The sequence below is a fragment of the Danaus plexippus genome, chromosome 23 (genome assembly GCF_018135715.1).
Source record: "Danaus plexippus chromosome 23, MEX_DaPlex, whole genome shotgun sequence".
Taxonomy (NCBI): Eukaryota; Metazoa; Arthropoda; class Insecta; order Lepidoptera; family Nymphalidae; genus Danaus; species Danaus plexippus.
Genome location: NC_083551.1, coordinates 341,831 through 360,967, shown reverse-complemented (window position 1 = coordinate 360,967; position 19,137 = coordinate 341,831). Strand labels below are relative to the sequence as shown.

Here is a 19,137-nt window from a genome sequence, read left to right as displayed (position 1 = left end):
CGGACTGGCAAGACGTACGTTCGACTGGACAGAAAAAAAAACAACTTCAACCGAACTAAAGTCTAAAAGTCAGTACGAAGCCAGCCGCAGATCACAACGCACGTCTCGTGCTCGCGGGGCTTTATAACAAATATACGCGCCAATTGGAAAGTTACAATTTATAATTATTATAAGTGCTGTGTTTAATCTGTGTTTTTGTGCGTGTTGTGCTTAGTGTGTGACACGGGTAGCAAGGATGCTAATAACGTGAGTATAGATAATGTTATTAGAGAAGATAGACGACTATTAAAAAATATGAGCTGTTATGATACAGTTAAAATTGCATATAACAACTGTTAGCGAAGAAACAACTAGAAAACCATTCCAATTATGACTTTACAAACCACCGAACCACATGAGACAGAACTCTTCCGAACCACGATTACAAATATCACAAGAAGTCAACGGATCTATACGAAAATTAAGTATAATTAATAATTGAGACACGAAACGTGTTGTTCCTAAAAAATTCCATTCAATTCTAACAATAATTCTTTAATTACATATCATTATAAAATTTTTATTATTTTAATTGATTTATTGGAAATTTTTATCATGTTTATAAAGAAATATAGGATGAACTCGGTTAGCTCAGTCTAGATCAGATTCCAAGAACGTAATACTACTATACAATACTGAACAAAGGAGAAACAACACTAATGCACTTGTGAATAGAGCTCAAAATACACCAGCAAATAAAGTTAAACGATAATTTAATATTACAGAGAATTTTGTAGAGCGGTTATAAGTTATTTGAAATACCTAAAACGAGTTTGTCAATTAATTTCAAACAGGACTATTTCAAAACTCTTAGTTTGTGTTCATTTCAACTATAATTGATTCCGTTGGATATTTGATCTTTATTTATTTATTATGAAAAAAATAAATTAAATCTACTTGTATTGGAACTGACGCGGACGTGGAGAGTTAACTTTTCGGATACAAGGCGTTTTATCATTTTATATATACATGACCCCGTCGTTTCGTGCGGACCCTCAAATTTCGTCTAGAAGACAAAAAGGAGACTAAAAAAATCAATGAATTTCTATAGCAATAAAGTCGTATTAAAATCATGAATGCAGGAAACAAAAATGTCAGCTTAATGGTTTCCGCGAGGAAAATGTCGCTTCCAAATTAGTCATTATAGTTAATTTCGCAGTCGAGGCTGCTTGATTTCACAGCTCCAAGGCCGTTTGGGTCAAGGGTCAAAACTCTTAAGCTCTTTCGGCTTTATGATTAATTCGCGGATATTTCGGCGACATTTATTTACCATATGTTTGAATTACTTAAATTTCGCCTCAGACGTAGAGTTGGAGTTATTAATGTAAAGTTTATTGTATCTTTGAAATGATATTAATTGATTACACTGCCTCGATACACATTATACAACCGCTCGGATGATTTTGCAACCGCTGAGGTCACTCCTACTGAGATTGCAAACAATTGCAGTGAACAATTCGCAAAAAAATTCCCGTTTAAAGATCCGTTACTCATGTAATATGTAAGAAGAATTAAATAAGATTTTGGTTAGAATATATTGTTTTATTCTGACGGACAAACATTCACTCCTATATATATATATTTATAAACATGTATTAATCTCTCCGACGTAAATGTCCAGTCCAATGCAATCTCACTCTTCCTTGTATTTAACCGCAAGGCCTACCGCCTCCAATTATACACAAGGCTACATTATGCGTAAGTTATTGGATTTTGTAATTACAGACTTTGAATATTATGTATTGAGAAATATAAGGAGCGGAAACACTTAACTATTAATATATGTACACGTAACGTGGCCATTTGAACGACAGAGCTATTTAAACTATGAGAAGTAGACACTGCTAAAGAAATGGTTAAGAATTTTGTCGAAAATTTTAAACAAGTCGCAAACAACGCTGTGAGACTGCGACCGCAGTTAAGTGGTGTTTGATTCGTGTAACAATGACACAGACAAACATATACGGAGAGACAAAAGGAATTCATTAAGGTGTGCAACCTTTGACTAACAAATTAAATAAATAATTTATGATGTATATACGTACTAAAGTACTATGTATATGCATTGTTCTGTTACCTAATGAAACCGCAAATATGAAAGAATTGAAAATATACATTCAAGATTCGAATCTGCTACCTCCGCAATATGTCCTAGCTGCTTTACCAGCTAGGCTATCGTGTCTTGACTCGAGTCCGCGTGCTAGCTAGGGACGGAGCTGAGGGCTTTAAAGTTTCTTACGGAAATCCTGATCAACATAGAGAGTATTTCTTTTATCAAAACTTTTATTGTTAGTTTGAAATTATAAAGAAAACGTCGAAATGTACAGAGTTGTTTGATATTGAAGACACAAGTGTAGATACAAGTCGTGTGACTGAATATTAAATATGGATTGCATTGAACTATAAAAAGCGCTGAAATGGATCATGTTCGCGCTGATGACAACAATACGAAAATTAACTAATAACATATATATATATATATATATATATATTGTATGACTTATAAATGTACATTAACTACGGGTTACACTACAAACGGAGAGTTACATGTTCATTCGCAAACCTACCTCACGAATGAAAAACTTCGAACGGTCCGTATGTAGTCTGAAGATGCAACATTTTTGTTTGCAGTAAGGACAAAACTATGTATTATTTATGTCAATAATACCAACATACAATTTCTTATTAGATTTTATTCAATCGTTACTATTTTACACCATTATCTACAACCGTACAACTGTCTCCTCGGTATCTGTTACATTATTCTTCTTATAATATATGTATTTATATTAAATTTCTTAAATATAATAATCTTTGAAAATGACCAGTCATAGATAGACGTGACATTTGTCAGCAACAATGAGTACTGAGATACTGACGTCATTTCAATAGAAAAAATAAAAGAATTCATATTATATACCTACAATTATTGCCAAAAATTTATTTTTATGTTATGTTAAAGGTGGCAAACGATTAGACGGCTTACTTGGTGGGCAGTAGTGACCGTCGCCCATGGACATCCGCAACATAGATGTTGCGTTGCCAAGCTTAGTTTTTTAGGAATAGGGAAGGGTGGGAATAAGGGAATGTCAGGAAAAGGTGGGAATAGGGAAAGGGCAACCGGCTCTCTCACTCATCGGACGAAACGCAGCCATTAAAGGCAACTTCACGCCGCTCTTCTTTGAGAGGGTAGCACTTCCCCAGTCGAGCCAGCCCATGTCCGATCTGTAGTTATAGGACTACAGATAGACTCTACCACTTTAAGAAACTTTGTTCATACTTGTATACTTGTACAACTTGTAAAATATCTTATTATGCATGTCTATTTTATATTATTTTGTATAAAACTTAATTGTATTCCAATTACTTAAACGTATATCTTACTTCAAACTACTATATATATGTATATTAATTATATACTAAGTGAGTCAATGTCTCTTGTAATTCTAATGATAGTTATTTGTCAGTTAACGGTTTTGTTATTTACATGTTATAAGAGTTATATGTCTGACCTTCATACGTGTAGTACGTCTTAAATAATATACGCGTGGATTTGTTTTACTGATTTTGATAGAACTTTTAATTTATATCATCATTTAAATGAAACTAATATTTTTCGGATTATACCGTGATCACATCTCGTCTGTGTAACCATGTGTCTGAAAAGTTACCGTGACGTCGGGAATGTAGAGTTTTAAAAAATAATAAAATACGCGTAGAGTAATCCGAAAAATTCCATTCATTATATCAAAATTTTATTACAATCAAATGAAGCGTTTTTTGTTTTTTTTTTTTTTTTTAATTTTCAAATAAACTTATGTGTGTATTAAATAAAGAGGGCTTTTAATATTTGATCAATATGTACGTTTGTATATCAGTAAACATGTTGAATAGACGGGATCCTATGAGGAGAATGTCTTGAAATTTGTAAAGATGATTCAGAGACTTGAGAGATGTTTCATAATAAAAGATGAAATAATTAAATTTGATTATTTTTTAAAGATAGTGCTGTACCCTTTTATTTTTGTCAATAACTAAACCTATGTCTTTTATTACTGGTTGTAGTAACGCTCTGTAGAGTCATAACTCGCTGGCATACAATAGGCTATTGAATTTAAACACCTCTATATGGGAAGTTGCATATATATATATATATCCTTAATATTTTATATAGCTGGTTCATCATCAGTGTTTCCTATCATCATCTAAGAATCCGTCTCATTATATATCACGTTTGTCCACCCGGGTAGCGAACCCGCGACAGTCCACTCCTATATATTAAAACATCTCCAATAATGTTTACTATGTGTTTATATTGTAATAACCTTCTCTCTGACCTTATATACATATATTAAGTTGTTTAGAGTTTAAGAATATATATTGTTTAATTGAGTTTAGGTTTTCAATTATATTTTCATTGATTGATTCTTGACTTTCTTTCTTTATTCAATTATGAAAGATTTTTTTAAATCTAATAAATTGTGGAGCCAAATCTTACTTATTAATTAATTATTATTTCTAACACGGTAAACTCTACCAAAATCGGATGTTTAGTTTTTGAGATAATCACCGATCTATGTACGTAGTTACGTACATACCGACAGTCAAGTGTACAACTTAACATTTAATCGATACAATTTAATATACGGTATAGCAATGCAGTCAATAGATCTATAGATATGTATAAAATAATGGAATGGAGTGTGATCAATTAGTTGGTAAATATTGGCGGACCAAGTCTCGTGTGACGTAGCTCGTGACGTACGAGCGTTCATAGAAAAGAGTTCAACGCGTTCGACACACTCGACCATCATTGTGTTTTTTTTACATATATTGTTGAATTATTATAAAGATTCAACGCACAGACGACGTGACCTTTCATCAAACGACTTCCTCGTCGTTCGTGTCTGGACAGAGCTGTGCAACCGAGTGTATAAGTTGGATGTTTTTTTTTTTATTTACAAAATTACAATCAGTAGAAGGTGTTATAAAAATATTTATATATTTTAATTATATAACATTATTACCAAACATCAATACTCAATCAAGCTAGCTGTCATAAAGTTATTTTCCATTACCTCAGACCCTGGTACTGGCAATGGAATTTTCCATTCGGATACAGTTACGAAAAATGTACTAAGTTACAATTCAAATAGTTATAATTTTTACCTCAAATAACACTCTGTCCTTCCGAAATGTTTAATATAGGTATTTCCATCGTTTTAAACACGAGCCTGTAACGATTCTTGACTGAACTATTATTTGGTTGGCGCTGAATCATATTTATAGATTTGCTCGTCCTTCTCTCGCCGCTGCCACACAAAACTTCTCACGTATGAATAATCTGGCGTAGAATGTAGCTAAGAATTTATTCTGACATTTGACCAGTAATTAATCTAATAAATAATGTTTTCAATTTACTCGAACAGGAAAAAATATACAATTTTTTTTAAAATATGACCGTAGACATTATCGAAGGTCCAAAAACCGGCCGCAGACCTCGTGCTATAATCGAGAGAGAGAGGTTCCTCGCAAATATTAGCATACAAGCTACCCACCCGACCCCGCCTGCATACTAACACCACGCGTGACACAGTTACAGAGAAGTGTTTACTGACGTCGTGACTCCGCGCGACATAGAACACTCTCTTGAGAAATCTACACTATTTACGAAATATACTTGGAATTAAATATAATTATAGGAAATATGACTAAGTAAAACCTAGAAATACATCAATATACTTCCTTATTCAAAGTCGGATAAGAATCAGGACTTGTAATAATTAATATTTTAACGGAACATATAGTACTGCTGAAGTGACTCGACCATTAATTTTGTTAGAAGGAAGATGTGTGAGGCCGGCTCTAACAGGTTTGACTGTTTGGGGTCTTATTGAATGAAGCCTTGAATTTTATATTCATTATATAACCGAATCATATAGAGGCACCTGCTTATCACTGGTGAGAAGTTTCCTGTTAATTTGTTTACAACGACCCAACACGATAACAGAATTCCAATAAAATTAACACAGGAATTAAAATTTAAATACAACTTCAGTAAAAATTAAAATCAATGACCAATATCTCATTTGGCAAAGATGTTGGAACTTATTTCTTCCAGGTGGAGGTTCGAATCTTTGTCTAAATAGAACAAAATATTACATAAGGTTTTTAATATGAAGAGTGATGAGTGATGATTGTTTCAACGAAGGCTGCGTATGTGGAACGGATGTGAGCTCCAAAGTCGGTGGTGTTATCAAATATTGGGACAAGTAAAGGTCATGTTATGTAAGAGTCACACTAACCTACATGCAGCACGTACTGTACAGGTTGACACTATTTATTATAGGACGATTAGTTTTTATTATTTATTTATATTACTACATAAGGCTTCTTGATATGATGTATTGTTTAACAATACTATATTAATTCATTTGTCAGTAATAATTGACGCAACACTCTCACGACTCGCAGGTTAAGAGTGAAAGGCTGACACTGTCTTAAGGAAATGTTGTTTGTTAGTGGCATTATTCACAGTTGAGATGTTAAAATTGCTGTCGTATTTAATGTATATAAATAAACGAAATTGGAGTTTTTTAAATAACAAGATATTTCTATTGTATAATTCTCGTCTGTTTGTTACGGCTTATCTCTGAAACGGCTGAACCGATTTCGTTGGGACTTAATCTAGCTGATAGCTGACAATATGGAGACTAACATAGCCTAGTAACGTTTTTAGAAATTTTTATTAAATATAATAAATAAAATTATTAAAAATCGTCGTCTGGTAGTTTCAATGTAAGCTTGTGTTATCGGTAACAGATGAGGTGGGAATCCTACTACATGAATTATTAATATAATATGTAATGTTATGACACGGATTCTTAACCTTCTTTATTCCGCTAAATTCACTTTCATATAAAATGTAACCGGATTTACTTACTGGGACAACTGAATTCTTACCCGCCTTCCTCGTTACGTTTCGCTCTTAAACCGACTCTATGGTGTATACATAAGATATATAATATAATGATGATATATTTGTCGAAGTAAAATCGACTCTACTAGTATGCAATAAGACTGTATTTGTCTGTGAGGTGTGATGCAATCGTTATGTCATAGTAATAGTCTGTGTAAAGCCGAAAGTGGCTCATGATCTCCGCTGACATTTACACTCCTTCCGTTTTGGTTTAAATAACATACGAAACAAGTCTAGGCTGTGGTGTTGGTCTAGACTTTGGGACCAGTCTAGACTGTGGGTCGAGTCTGGAACTATGATGAACTTTATTAAATTCAGAGTGATATTGTCAAAGCCGTTCGTATAGAAATATTCACGCTGTGACGATGTGAAAGTTTCATTAAAAAGAGCGTAGTTTTTTCTGCTATGATGTAACACACTGCATGTACAAGTAAACCTGCTGTTAATATTGTATTATTTATATTTTATTATTATATTAACTTGAGTTATTTAACTGGCCTCATGTTAGAGTTGGATTAAACTCAATGTTTTCATATTAACTTTTAATAGAATTCAATTGAGTTTTACATATTACATGTAACCTAATAATCACAGAATTTATAACTATATTCTATTAAAGCGATGACTGATAGTAAGGTAATTAAAGTTATATATTTTATATATTTGTTGGATAACGCAATGCAAACAATGAGGCTACGAAAATAATATTTCATATAATTTTTTTCATTAGTTCAAAAGTCACTAATAACTATGTATTTTATAGCTCTCAATGAATTTAACTGTTTATTTTATTCGCGTGTCAAAGTTAAGTCGTAATATGTTTATGTAGTTGCCTCTATATTGGAGGCTGTACCTTGAATAATAAAATGTCCTCAACAAGGACGTCGGCGTGGCATTCAGTCAAAGGTCGCTTTTACAACTTTTGCTATTTTTTATTTATTAAAATTTAACAAGTTAAACTAAAATAAACCCTGAATTTAGGCACTTCAAGGTACAATTTTGAATCTTACACATTGCATTGTGTGTTATATGAAGGCTGGTCTCAAACTCTGAAGCTTAAGCCTCCTTCAATTATAAATATAAAAGAAATAATATATTATGAGTTAGTTAATATTGAATATTAGAAACAGATACATTTAAATAATAAAATTACCTTAGCGAGTTAATGTATTAAAATATTTATCAAAACTAATTGACGCCCTTACTACTTTACGATTAATTTTATTTCATTAATCACCAACTAAGTTTTTAACGTTTGAATCTAAAACAGATCTATATGAACACAGAATTAATTAAGAATAACCGGTTTCCTCTCAAAGTTAATAATGATCACATAATTGCTCCTATAGTATAGTCTCTGAACGTGTAAATATACGTAAATTCAGCAAAAAATATGTTAAGTAAGGCTTCCTTATGAGTTCCGATAAAAAACAAATCTTTTAACCGACTACGCGGATTATAAATAGTTATTACGTGTATTTTTTTTTAATTAATTTACGCATTTTCAATTTTCATATACGATCATATTGAAGCAGATAAGGTTCCACGCACGTAATTATTAATGCTCATTTTAGTTTTTCAAATAAAGTTACAATACTATATTAATCCTGAACACACTTAGTGCGAGTTCACATATACCTATACACGGACAGTTTAAAGGTTTTATGAATGTAATGACGTTAACACCGTTGGTGGTATTCAGGTTGGTATCCAGAATGTCGACTAAACTGGAAGTATAAGTTCATTATAATATATAATGTTTTGTGTCATGTCCTGTATGAATGGATACAGCCTTATATTTAAAGCCTCCTGATAAAGATCAAGTTGTGACAAGGAATGCGGGCGTGACGACGGAACTGGTTCACGTTATTTTAATAATCAAATATAATTTTTTTATCTTTTTTATTATTAGATCGTAGAAGTTATAATTTTTTTTTTGACAAATAACTCATTTTCCATATAATATTTTTATTGTAAATTCAATTATAATTAATATATGTATATTATCTACAAGTATTTGTCTTTTCTTTCGTCGTCATGTCTTAAAAGACATAATTCATCATTTAAATTTTTCTCGTAAACATATATTTTTTGGGAAGTCTTTCCTTTAACTTGTATTACGGTATAGTATTGATAAATCTCTTACTTTGTGAAAGGTATCGCTTCATTTAAATTAAGCGATTATTAAATGCTCTACTATTTAGATGTTTCATTTTTATTATAAAACTATACGTGACTACAATAATTATCAAAAAAAAAACTTCTAAATTACCGAAACATATGTCCGTGGTCAAAATTTATGCGACTATATTTTTGTGTCGTTGTTGTAAAATATAAAATATTATCTTTGATGTAATTCTGATAGATTTAATGCATTAATCATGGGACAGACATGCAGAAACAAATGAAGAAAGGAAATTCTTTAGTCGTACGTGTCTTTGTGCTCGCCCATACGTGCTGGAGATGGTATGCTTTGTAAATTACAAACAATGCGTTATATTGTTTATATTTGTTACTTAAAAATCATTGAATCATTACAAGCCTATGTCATTATAATATTCAGTTTCTAAACGATCCCAGAATCGAGTTAACGTACGAAGAACTGTCATTGTTTGAACAAACCAATAGTATATTTCTGTTGTTTTTTTCTCTGCCATCTTTGTCATAGTTTGCTTAAAATTAATATTTATTTAACTTTGTATCTCATTGTACTGTTTGATTTTGTTTAAATAAATATATTTCCATACATACAGCAATGGGTAAATACAATATATGTATATAAGGATAGTTATGAAAATAATGCTTGCTGTTTGTATTGTATTGTGATATTTTTATGCTCTTAGTTGAGAAGTTATAATTGTATTAACGAGTAACTCCGAGGTAAAAACTTATAGTTAATAATATATTGTATAATGTTCATAAGAACATGCCATACTCTCGGTTGTTGCGGAGGTCACGGGTCAAAGTAACTTGTTATTGTCATAGGAATTTTTTTTCTACACTTTTTGTTTTCAGTCGTGACACGTGAATGGTTAAATTAAATATTATTTAACTTAAGATTTTTCCATACGTAATATTTTAAAATGTAGTTGGTGAGTTTATATATATAAATAATAAGCGAGATCGCGTCTGACGAAGCTGTTACGGTTACAACGGAGACGGTTGTGACTTCTTACATCGGTTGAATGAAAGTATTTCGCTATTGTGATTAAAATAATACAATACTTCTACAGAACGAGACATTGTTTAAGAGATTTTTCAAAATATTTGTTAAAACTATGTCATTGATTTCACTTATATTGTATTTAATTCAATGATGTTCTTGTAGGTCCAAATATTTTTAATTAATTTATAAATAATGTTTAATAATGGCTCCTATTTGACAAATTAGTTTTATTTCAATGAAGATTACGTTTATATTTTTTCTGTTATATCAATTAAACATTTTGTTTGCGTTTCCGGTTTCAGTTATTAAATAATATTAGAAAATTTCATGGAATTATATAAATATTACTATTAGATATAAAGTAAAATAAAATTGTAACCAGACGTGTAACGTTACGCAAATATTTAAAGGTATCAAATGCATACAGGTCACTTGTGACGTCCATTATAATTATATTTCATCTGTACTTAAAGCTACGTCATAATGACGAAACGAAATGGCAACACCGCTGGGGTGGGCTCGAGGCCGGGCTAGAGCAGGATGGGTATAGTCTTGTCGCGTACTCTATCGTAATCAATTTCGCCACAACGACCGTGGACGATATGTCAAAACGGCGACATCGGCTGAATGCAGAAGTGCTTTGCCTTTGGAATTTTAAAAAATGTAACTGAAACAATGGCGGCGCATCAGATTAAATAGTTGAAGGTTATGATTGCGTGATTCAAAATTATAACAACGTTGGTAACACTCCATCTTAATGGTGATCTTGTAATATTTTTTATGTTGTGAATTACGTAAACACGTCGGGTTTTAGAAACAATGTTAACAAATCACTCACAAATCAGAATGATTTTTTGGCATCAATCAAAAAACATTTGATTTAACATAACTTGCGTCACTGGTGTACAGATAATATTAAATGAAACGGCCTTTGAAATTACGTAAAGAAATATGTATTTTTAATTATCCTTGCTATTTAAGAGCTTCCGTAACGACTCATACTACTTTATATTTAACAGACGATATATGAAAAATATTATCACTTAAATCTGATGATTAATATTTATATAAGTATTTGAATTTAACAATTTAATTTATTCATCCATATTGTTTTCTCAGACAAGAACGTAAGACTTAATTAACAAAATTTGAAAAAAGGCCTTCTGAGCTTGAATAACATCTAATAACTACTAAAAATACGGATAAAAAGGAAAAATCGCATCGTAATAACACAGACGAGAATTTTTTTGTTATGTATTGTTTAATGATATCCGAGATAGTTTCAAAACCTCCGAATATTCGCCGTATAGACGAATAGGTCGCGTCGTTGCTGACATTTTAATATTAAGGCGAAAGATACGAAGTAATAACTTGACTTTTAAACACGACATTATAAAACGCTTCCTACTATCGATTTAATACGTATAATAATAATAATCGATGTTTTTTTTTTATTATATATAACTTATAATATACGTTGTTCGCAGGGAGACCTCGCCTTCGTCGCCGATGAGCGATGAGAAGGATTCAAAGATGAGCCAAATACAGTTCTCAGTGCCGGAGAAACAAAACAATACCGTGAGTATCACGCGTAACATTAAACTAATTAGGGCACACAACACACTAACGACTGACATATATTCACGTGTCGCACGTGTGATTAATCTTTAGACAATACACAATTAATGTTATTGTTATTCGTGATGAAATTTTTTATAGTCTGTAATTTAACGATTGAATTCAGAAGTAGCGAGTATCAACAGTAAACTTACCACTAGTTTCTGTCGTTAAACAATATATTTGTGGTTTTCATAAAACACTGTTTTTACAAGAAACCGTCCGTATTTAGTTCGTGAGCCAACTTGGACTAAGGTCAACATACTAAAACTGTTCTGTAAATATCGATTTACATTTAATTTCTTATATATATAAAAAAAAAAAAAACAATTTTAAGGACCTGTAATAAAATAATATTGTTCATATGTAAATACGAATGTCAGGTTTAAATACGAATTTACAAAAACGCGGATGTGAAAATATAATATTAATTAATGATTATATGAATATAGTTTGGTTTTATTGTTCATCATCTATTATCGTATGATATTGAACAAATAACACACACACAGACACACACACACACACACACATATACATATATATATATATATATATAAATCATTGTAATAGTCATCTATCATGTTTGTTCATAAACCGTCTACAATGCTCTTATTTTCCTCAAGAAAATTGAGGATAACATGATAAGGTCGAATTTGTTATATTAAATGTAAAGTATACTTCCTTGTGTGTCAAGAATTTATTGTAATACTAATTGCTGCCCGCGTTTCCGTCCGCGTGGAATTCCAAAACAGCCTGAGAGAAAATACATAGTGTTAACACGTTAGCTATTGCATCAAAAGACAGACATACTCACGTGTTTTAATGCACAATACAAATGATATGCTTTCATAAATCATAGTGTATTATATGATCTCTGTGTCTAAGCTACAATATTGTAAATTTTCATTAAAATCGATTTGTAGTTTTGGCGTTATATTGTAACAGACATTCATACATTCTCAGGAACAGTCGCATTTATGATACCAGTAGCAAAAATAAATAGTGCGGAAGAAGTGAAGCTTTGTAATGTGTAAATGAAAATGGGAATAAGTAGAAATCAATTTTTAGTTAACTCATATTGTTTCTTTAGGACCAACTTTACAGAAATTGCTTACAATTCACAATTGTCCCACCCATTTACTCTCGCTCCGTCTCTTTCTATCCCCCCTCCCCACGAGCGTTGAACATTTAACGCAACCTTGTTGGAAGTCGCATTAGAAGTTGCACTTCAAAAAGGGTATGTTCATATTCTTGATCTTTACAACAATCATCAACGCGGTTTGGTTTCAAACGCCGGGTTAACGACTTACGCACTACATGTCAAACATAATTTTTATCATCGTTATGCTAACTGGGACTCGGTTCGTGTACATATTTAGATTGACAATTTTTTTTTTGGACTTTGTTTGCGAAATATTTGACAATTCAATTCAAGGTTGGATGTCTTGTAAATAATTTAAAATAGTCCGCGTACTAGCATACATGAGGCGCTTTATATAGTAATCATATTACAAAAATGATTTACATAGTCCAGTAAAAGAGCTGATACTGTTACTCTGCTGAACCGACAATAACCAAACATAGTTAAACACCACTGCAAGGAATGTGGCTAGCAATGACAACAACCGCATAGAAATCGGTCGATCTGTTCGAGAGCTACAACGCCACAGACATACAGACGTAGACATTGACGTCAAACATCTGTATGTTTCCGACAGAGGTTGGAGGATGTATCAGCATATCAACTGTAGTTTTCACTACACGTGTCATGAACTGAACGCGGACTGTCCCAGTTGGTCGACATATGTTATAATGGAAATATACATGAATGAAAAACAGGAATACGGACAGTTCGTATCTGGTTTGAATGCTTTAAACTGGTGGTAGAAGTTTTTGTCTGTATTTTAGAAGAAATACAGCCTTTAGCGAACCAAACTAATGCTATACTTTTCGTCTCATTTTAGTATCTCGTACTCTCAATATTTCACAAGTGAGAGCACGGAATCACTGTAACATTATTTATTATAAGTAAAACACACAACCAATAACAATTCTCATTTTTATCACATTTAATGTTTTATTACAACTGATGGACCCTCATGGTGCTATTTTCTCGTATATTCTATAAATATTCTCAAGGTTTTTAAAAACATGGCCTTATGTAGACGATCCCCTAATGTTCCTACTGGCCTGATGTAGTCCTCCGCGACAAGTCGCCACATGTTTGTGTTGCGTTAAATAGTACGTTTGCTGTGTTAATATGAGAATCACGCATCGACAGGAAATGTTCAGCCTTAGTTTAGCAGGCATTTGAATAACGAGAGTCGCGCGTTTTTTCAAAATGACGAAAACTGTTTCTATTTAAAGAAGTTATATCTGCTGGCCAAATTAAACGAACGATTGCTTGGCCTGTATAAGGAGTCCGCTGCCACATGGTCAAATAGTTTCGCCTCGGGACAGAAACCGTCGAAGACATTAGTGACGATGGTCGACCTGTGGAAGTGACACTGCCGAAACAATTACTCTTATCGAAAAGAAGGTACTGAGTAACCCCCGTTTGAAGATTAGAGAAATTACAGCTAAGTTAAGGGTCTCTAAAGAGTGTGTGCAAGATGGGTCCCGAAACTTCATTGAGCAGAACAAAGACAGAAAAGAGTGCGCGCCGCTGCGGAGGTTTTCGATCTTGATGGTGAATATTTAAGGACTGTAAACGCGCGCTTAGTGACTGTTGATAAAACTATGATCCACAATAAGGGTCAAATGCCCCCTAGAAAGGCAAAGGTGCAACAATCCTAAAATAACTGGTGTGCACAATCTTTTGAGATTCTAAGACGTACAGTCGTGAACGGCGAATATTATGCTTCTTTAATATATAAATTACGAGACAAGGTAAAGGAAAAACGAAGAGGCAAACTGTCTAAAGGCGCCTTGTTTCTGTTCATACCGCCGGTGTTTCGGAGGATGCAGTTAGTCAACGCGGATACACAGAGCTGGAACATCCTTCCTACGGTCCAGATATGGTCCCGTCCGAGTATTTATTTCCAAATTTAAAGCGGGATCTAAGAGGCAGAAAATTTTCTATCTTCGATCGTTTTAGGAATTAAAATTATGATTATTCTTATAAAGGTTTAGAGATGTTGATTCACAGATGTCACCGCGTTAGTGTTCACGGTGATTATATCGAAAAATAAAAGTGTTTTCGTTTCATTTTCTTCATTAGTTCATCGTTAGACCGCCTACGAATATTTTGCAACTTATTTGATAATTGATTATAATAATTTTACAACCTTATCCGGAAGTGAGAGCAGATGTTTAAGACACAGTTTTAAACATCTGCTACTATTAAACAATAAGAAAGAATACAGATATTATTCGAGTTATTTTATTTTTAAATTTTATTCTAATAAGCATGTTTTGCTCCAGATGTGGCAAAAAAGGCAGCAGGCGGTGTGTGTAAGACACGCGTACAAACACTACGGCTCTAACAAACGACCGAATCACGTCCTAGAGAACCTTAACATGTCCGTCGCCAAGGGAACCATGTAAGTATAACAAATAAGAACGCCAGCGAAACAAGATAAAACATGTCAACAAGCTTAATGAAGTCACTTTGTTTGCAATGTTTATATTGTTTCGTTGACTTTATTTTTATGATATAAAACTAATCTTTTATACACAGAAAATATTCACGTGTCGCTTTAGTTACACTTTTGACAGTGAAATTCATATTTTTACATCGATTACAGAACATAAAGTAGAATGAGATTTAGAAGAATTGAAAGTAAGACAAAAGAATCTTAAAACAAATAAAGACAATTACACAAGAGAGAAATTAAAACCTAGGAAACATAAAACGATGTGTCCTCGGTTTTGTATTTAAAAAAAACTGTTTGTATATTAAGTACTGATAGCAACTTTTACTTTTCAATAATTTACAAAAAAGTATCTTATTTTAAGATATGAAATTTTTAACATGCCCCACATAATTATGTATTATCAATTATAATTGATTAAACTTACGTTTTCTGTAATAATATTTCAAATCAATGAATTTTAATAAAAATCTCGGCGAGTGTTTACTGAAAATGAAAATGATACAGGATCTCTATTAATATTAATTTATACTTTGAACTGAGAAATATAACTTTAAAACAAGCTGACGCCGCTCGTTAAGTTGCACAATGTTTCAACATCTGACGTCCTGTCACTTGAACTGAAATTAATAATAAAATATACATTAAAAATACTGTGAACACGTTCGATGGATGTATAGCCATAAATCATACGCCACTTCCTGCATAGTAGTTTTAATAGTAATCAAGAATATAATTTAAAGTCTTGAAAAATGAGAATTCACTCAATTAATTTTTGTATAGAAGAATATAAAAGTATTCGTTTAACGTGTGAGTGACAAAGGAAGTGTTAGTCAGTATAAGTTATCTGTGATCGCTATTTATAAGGCCGTCTCCTGGCATCACGCCGAGTCCTCGTCAGCGACGCTTTAACAGCCCATTGTGAGTTGCAACCCCGTGAACCTTTGACGAAGCACTGACGCAACTCACGTCTCATTGAACACTGTCTTTGTTATCAAAGCTGACTACATTAACGTCCGCTATTCTCCTCTTATAAATTAGGAATCGCTTCAGTGTTGTGATTTTCATATAAATATTATGTTATAACTACTGTCTGCAAATAAAACAACTGTATACTATATTTGTATGATGTATATTAAAATATCATACAAGCGATATTTACAATCACTTTCAGTATCACAACAGCGGTCCCCACAGCTTAGGTGGGAAGTATCTGTTAGACATCTGTTCTTAGACGTGACTGACATAATAAGTCTGAACGATACACAGGGTTACTCCGACGCGAGGTCTTATAATATTCATATGAAAATTATTTTCCATACTATTAATATACTATAATATAGTTATTAACGTCAGCTTTATATGCTATGAATAAATATGTATATATTTGTTTTAATATCGTAAAATCCATACAAAATTTAAGATAATTTGTTTGTTCTTATTCTCTTAACTGAACTATACATTTGTATACAGTCAATTCGTCCGTCCGTCTGTAGCATGTCTTCCGTCACGTTCGGTTATCTCATGATATTTTAACGATTTAATTATTTAATTGCTAAAACAATCTGGGTCGACACTCGAACGATATCGTAATGTATCGACGATATTAAGAATTTATATTATTTTACTAATATCACTGGTAAAATGTAGTATTTCAATAGCTTACTACAATAGAATATTTGATTTTTTTTTGTTTGTAAGTACGTAACGCGAAAACTATGAAACAGATTGTTTTTAAAGAACAGTTTTGTATGTTGCTTACTTGGCAGAATAAGAAAAAAATTAATCTTGATACGGCTTTTTATTCTAGTTTAAAGCATTATTAGTTAATGAGATGAAAGCTATTCCATAAGCGAACTAACCATAATATATATAAAGAGTTCGGTTAAATGAAAAGCAGTTGAATAGTTTTCGTATAAAACTGTAATAAACATACAAACAATTAAGAAATATTCGCTTGTTAAAATATAAGAACTGTGTTAGCACACGTAACGCGATCGCAACGGTCTGTTTGCTCGTTGCGAGAACGCGCTCGTGTTTCGAAACCCTTACATATCACGTGTTTCTAATTATCGTTAACGTACGAAAGAATCGATTTTTATATCGATGTTAGATCAACATCGGAATCGATTAAAATATTATACCGCCTGACGAGTCTACGAGTGCGACCTCGCGGTAATTTCTAAGTAATTTTCCTGTTTCGCGTCCTGCCTTGTAATAGTTATGAATGGAGAGTTGGCTTTTGTGTTTATGAAGCATTTTTTATTCTTTTACATTTGATAGAAACTTTTAGTCGAGGCTCCTTATAAGCGCCTATATAATATACAAAATCTTTTTAGCTCACTTCCTTCTAACGGGAATAGATCTCTTGAACAGTGTTTTTTTTAACTCCTGATTTCATTTATTTTAAATAAATATCGTTAATTCACTATCAAATACATATAAATTGCGATGTTTGTGTAACTAAACAGTTCCCACATAAAATTATTTTGTATCACATCCTATAATTGGCTAGTTATTAAAATACATTGTAAGGTAATTGTTTTTATTATTCAATATGTCTTTAAATTACCTTCACTTATACCTGCTATTTACCTACTTGGTTCATCCTGAGATTCTAAGGTAATTCGCAAGTGTTTTCCAATTTATTAATGGTATAAGATCACCACATATATATTTGAATTTCAAATCTTCGTAACACAAACGTAATACATAAAATACGACAAGGCCCTAGCACTTCGCGCCCGGTTTTAGCGACATGCGATAGACGTACAAAAAATATTGACACTGTAATATAAAATTCAGTATAGTGATTAAAATTATTACATTTTTATTATATGATAAATATATACTAACATTATTAGATGTTAATATTTGTATATAATAAGTTGAAGACGCATGTTGCTTTACAACATTGTAGAGGTCATTCAGCATCCTTTTTTTTGTCGTCTGTTGATATTATAGTTTAGTTGTAGATTAAATAATAATTAGCTAAAAATTATTAATTCATAAACCGTGTTAGCATAATTTCAAATAGTTTATTTTTAATACAAGAAGGTAACAAAGATCAAATTATAATGTGCTTGGAAAATACAATGATAGACTTAGGATTTGAACTTGTGGCCTTTCTGACGTCGTTGAATTATTCATGAAACAATATTGCGATAGTACAACTAGCTTTTACTTCAGGCTTTGTCCGTTTTAGGATCTATTTATATCGGGGATCAGGTAATCACGGTCTATACCTAATCTTTATACTTTTTCCTTCACATCAGACTCAGTCTAGACTGTTTATTCATATATGTATATAGTTATGTTGTTTGTTTGTAGATACGGTCTCCTGGGAGCTTCTGGTTGTGGGAAGACAACTCTACTGTCATGTATAGTTGGACGAAGAAAACTGAATCGGGGAGAGATTTGGGTCCTGGGAGGAAAACCGGGAACTAAAGGTAAGCTTAGACGGTTCGAACATATCCTTATTTATTATTTAACATTAAAATTAAATTCGTAATCGGATTATCTTAACGAACACAAGCGAAGGCCGAGCGTTATGAGGCATTTGCTTTTTTATTTATGAATTTTAAATAACTCCGTGTAGTTTTGTTTGAATAAACTTTTATAAAATCTTGTGCTCAGGAGTCGCGTCTCTTGTCTCTTGTGAGGAGATCGTTTGCTCTGACAGGTCTCCAAGGTCTTAGTTTATTATGAATATGTCCTCGTGTATAAATACATACGCACAC

General features: G+C 32.3%; 1 protein-coding gene across 1 annotated transcript in view; it reads left to right on the top strand.

The window, feature by feature from the left end:
* LOC116774623 (ABC transporter G family member 23) overlaps positions 1 to 19,137 on the top strand; it is a 48,868-nt gene that overhangs the window by 17,373 nt on the left and 12,358 nt on the right. Inside the window, exons 3-5 of the mRNA XM_061524017.1 lie at positions 11,672 to 11,762; positions 15,228 to 15,346; positions 18,728 to 18,846. Coding sequence (XP_061380001.1) covers positions 11,672 to 11,762; positions 15,228 to 15,346; positions 18,728 to 18,846 — 329 coding nt within the window. The remainder of the gene's footprint in view (positions 1 to 11,671; positions 11,763 to 15,227; positions 15,347 to 18,727; positions 18,847 to 19,137) is intronic.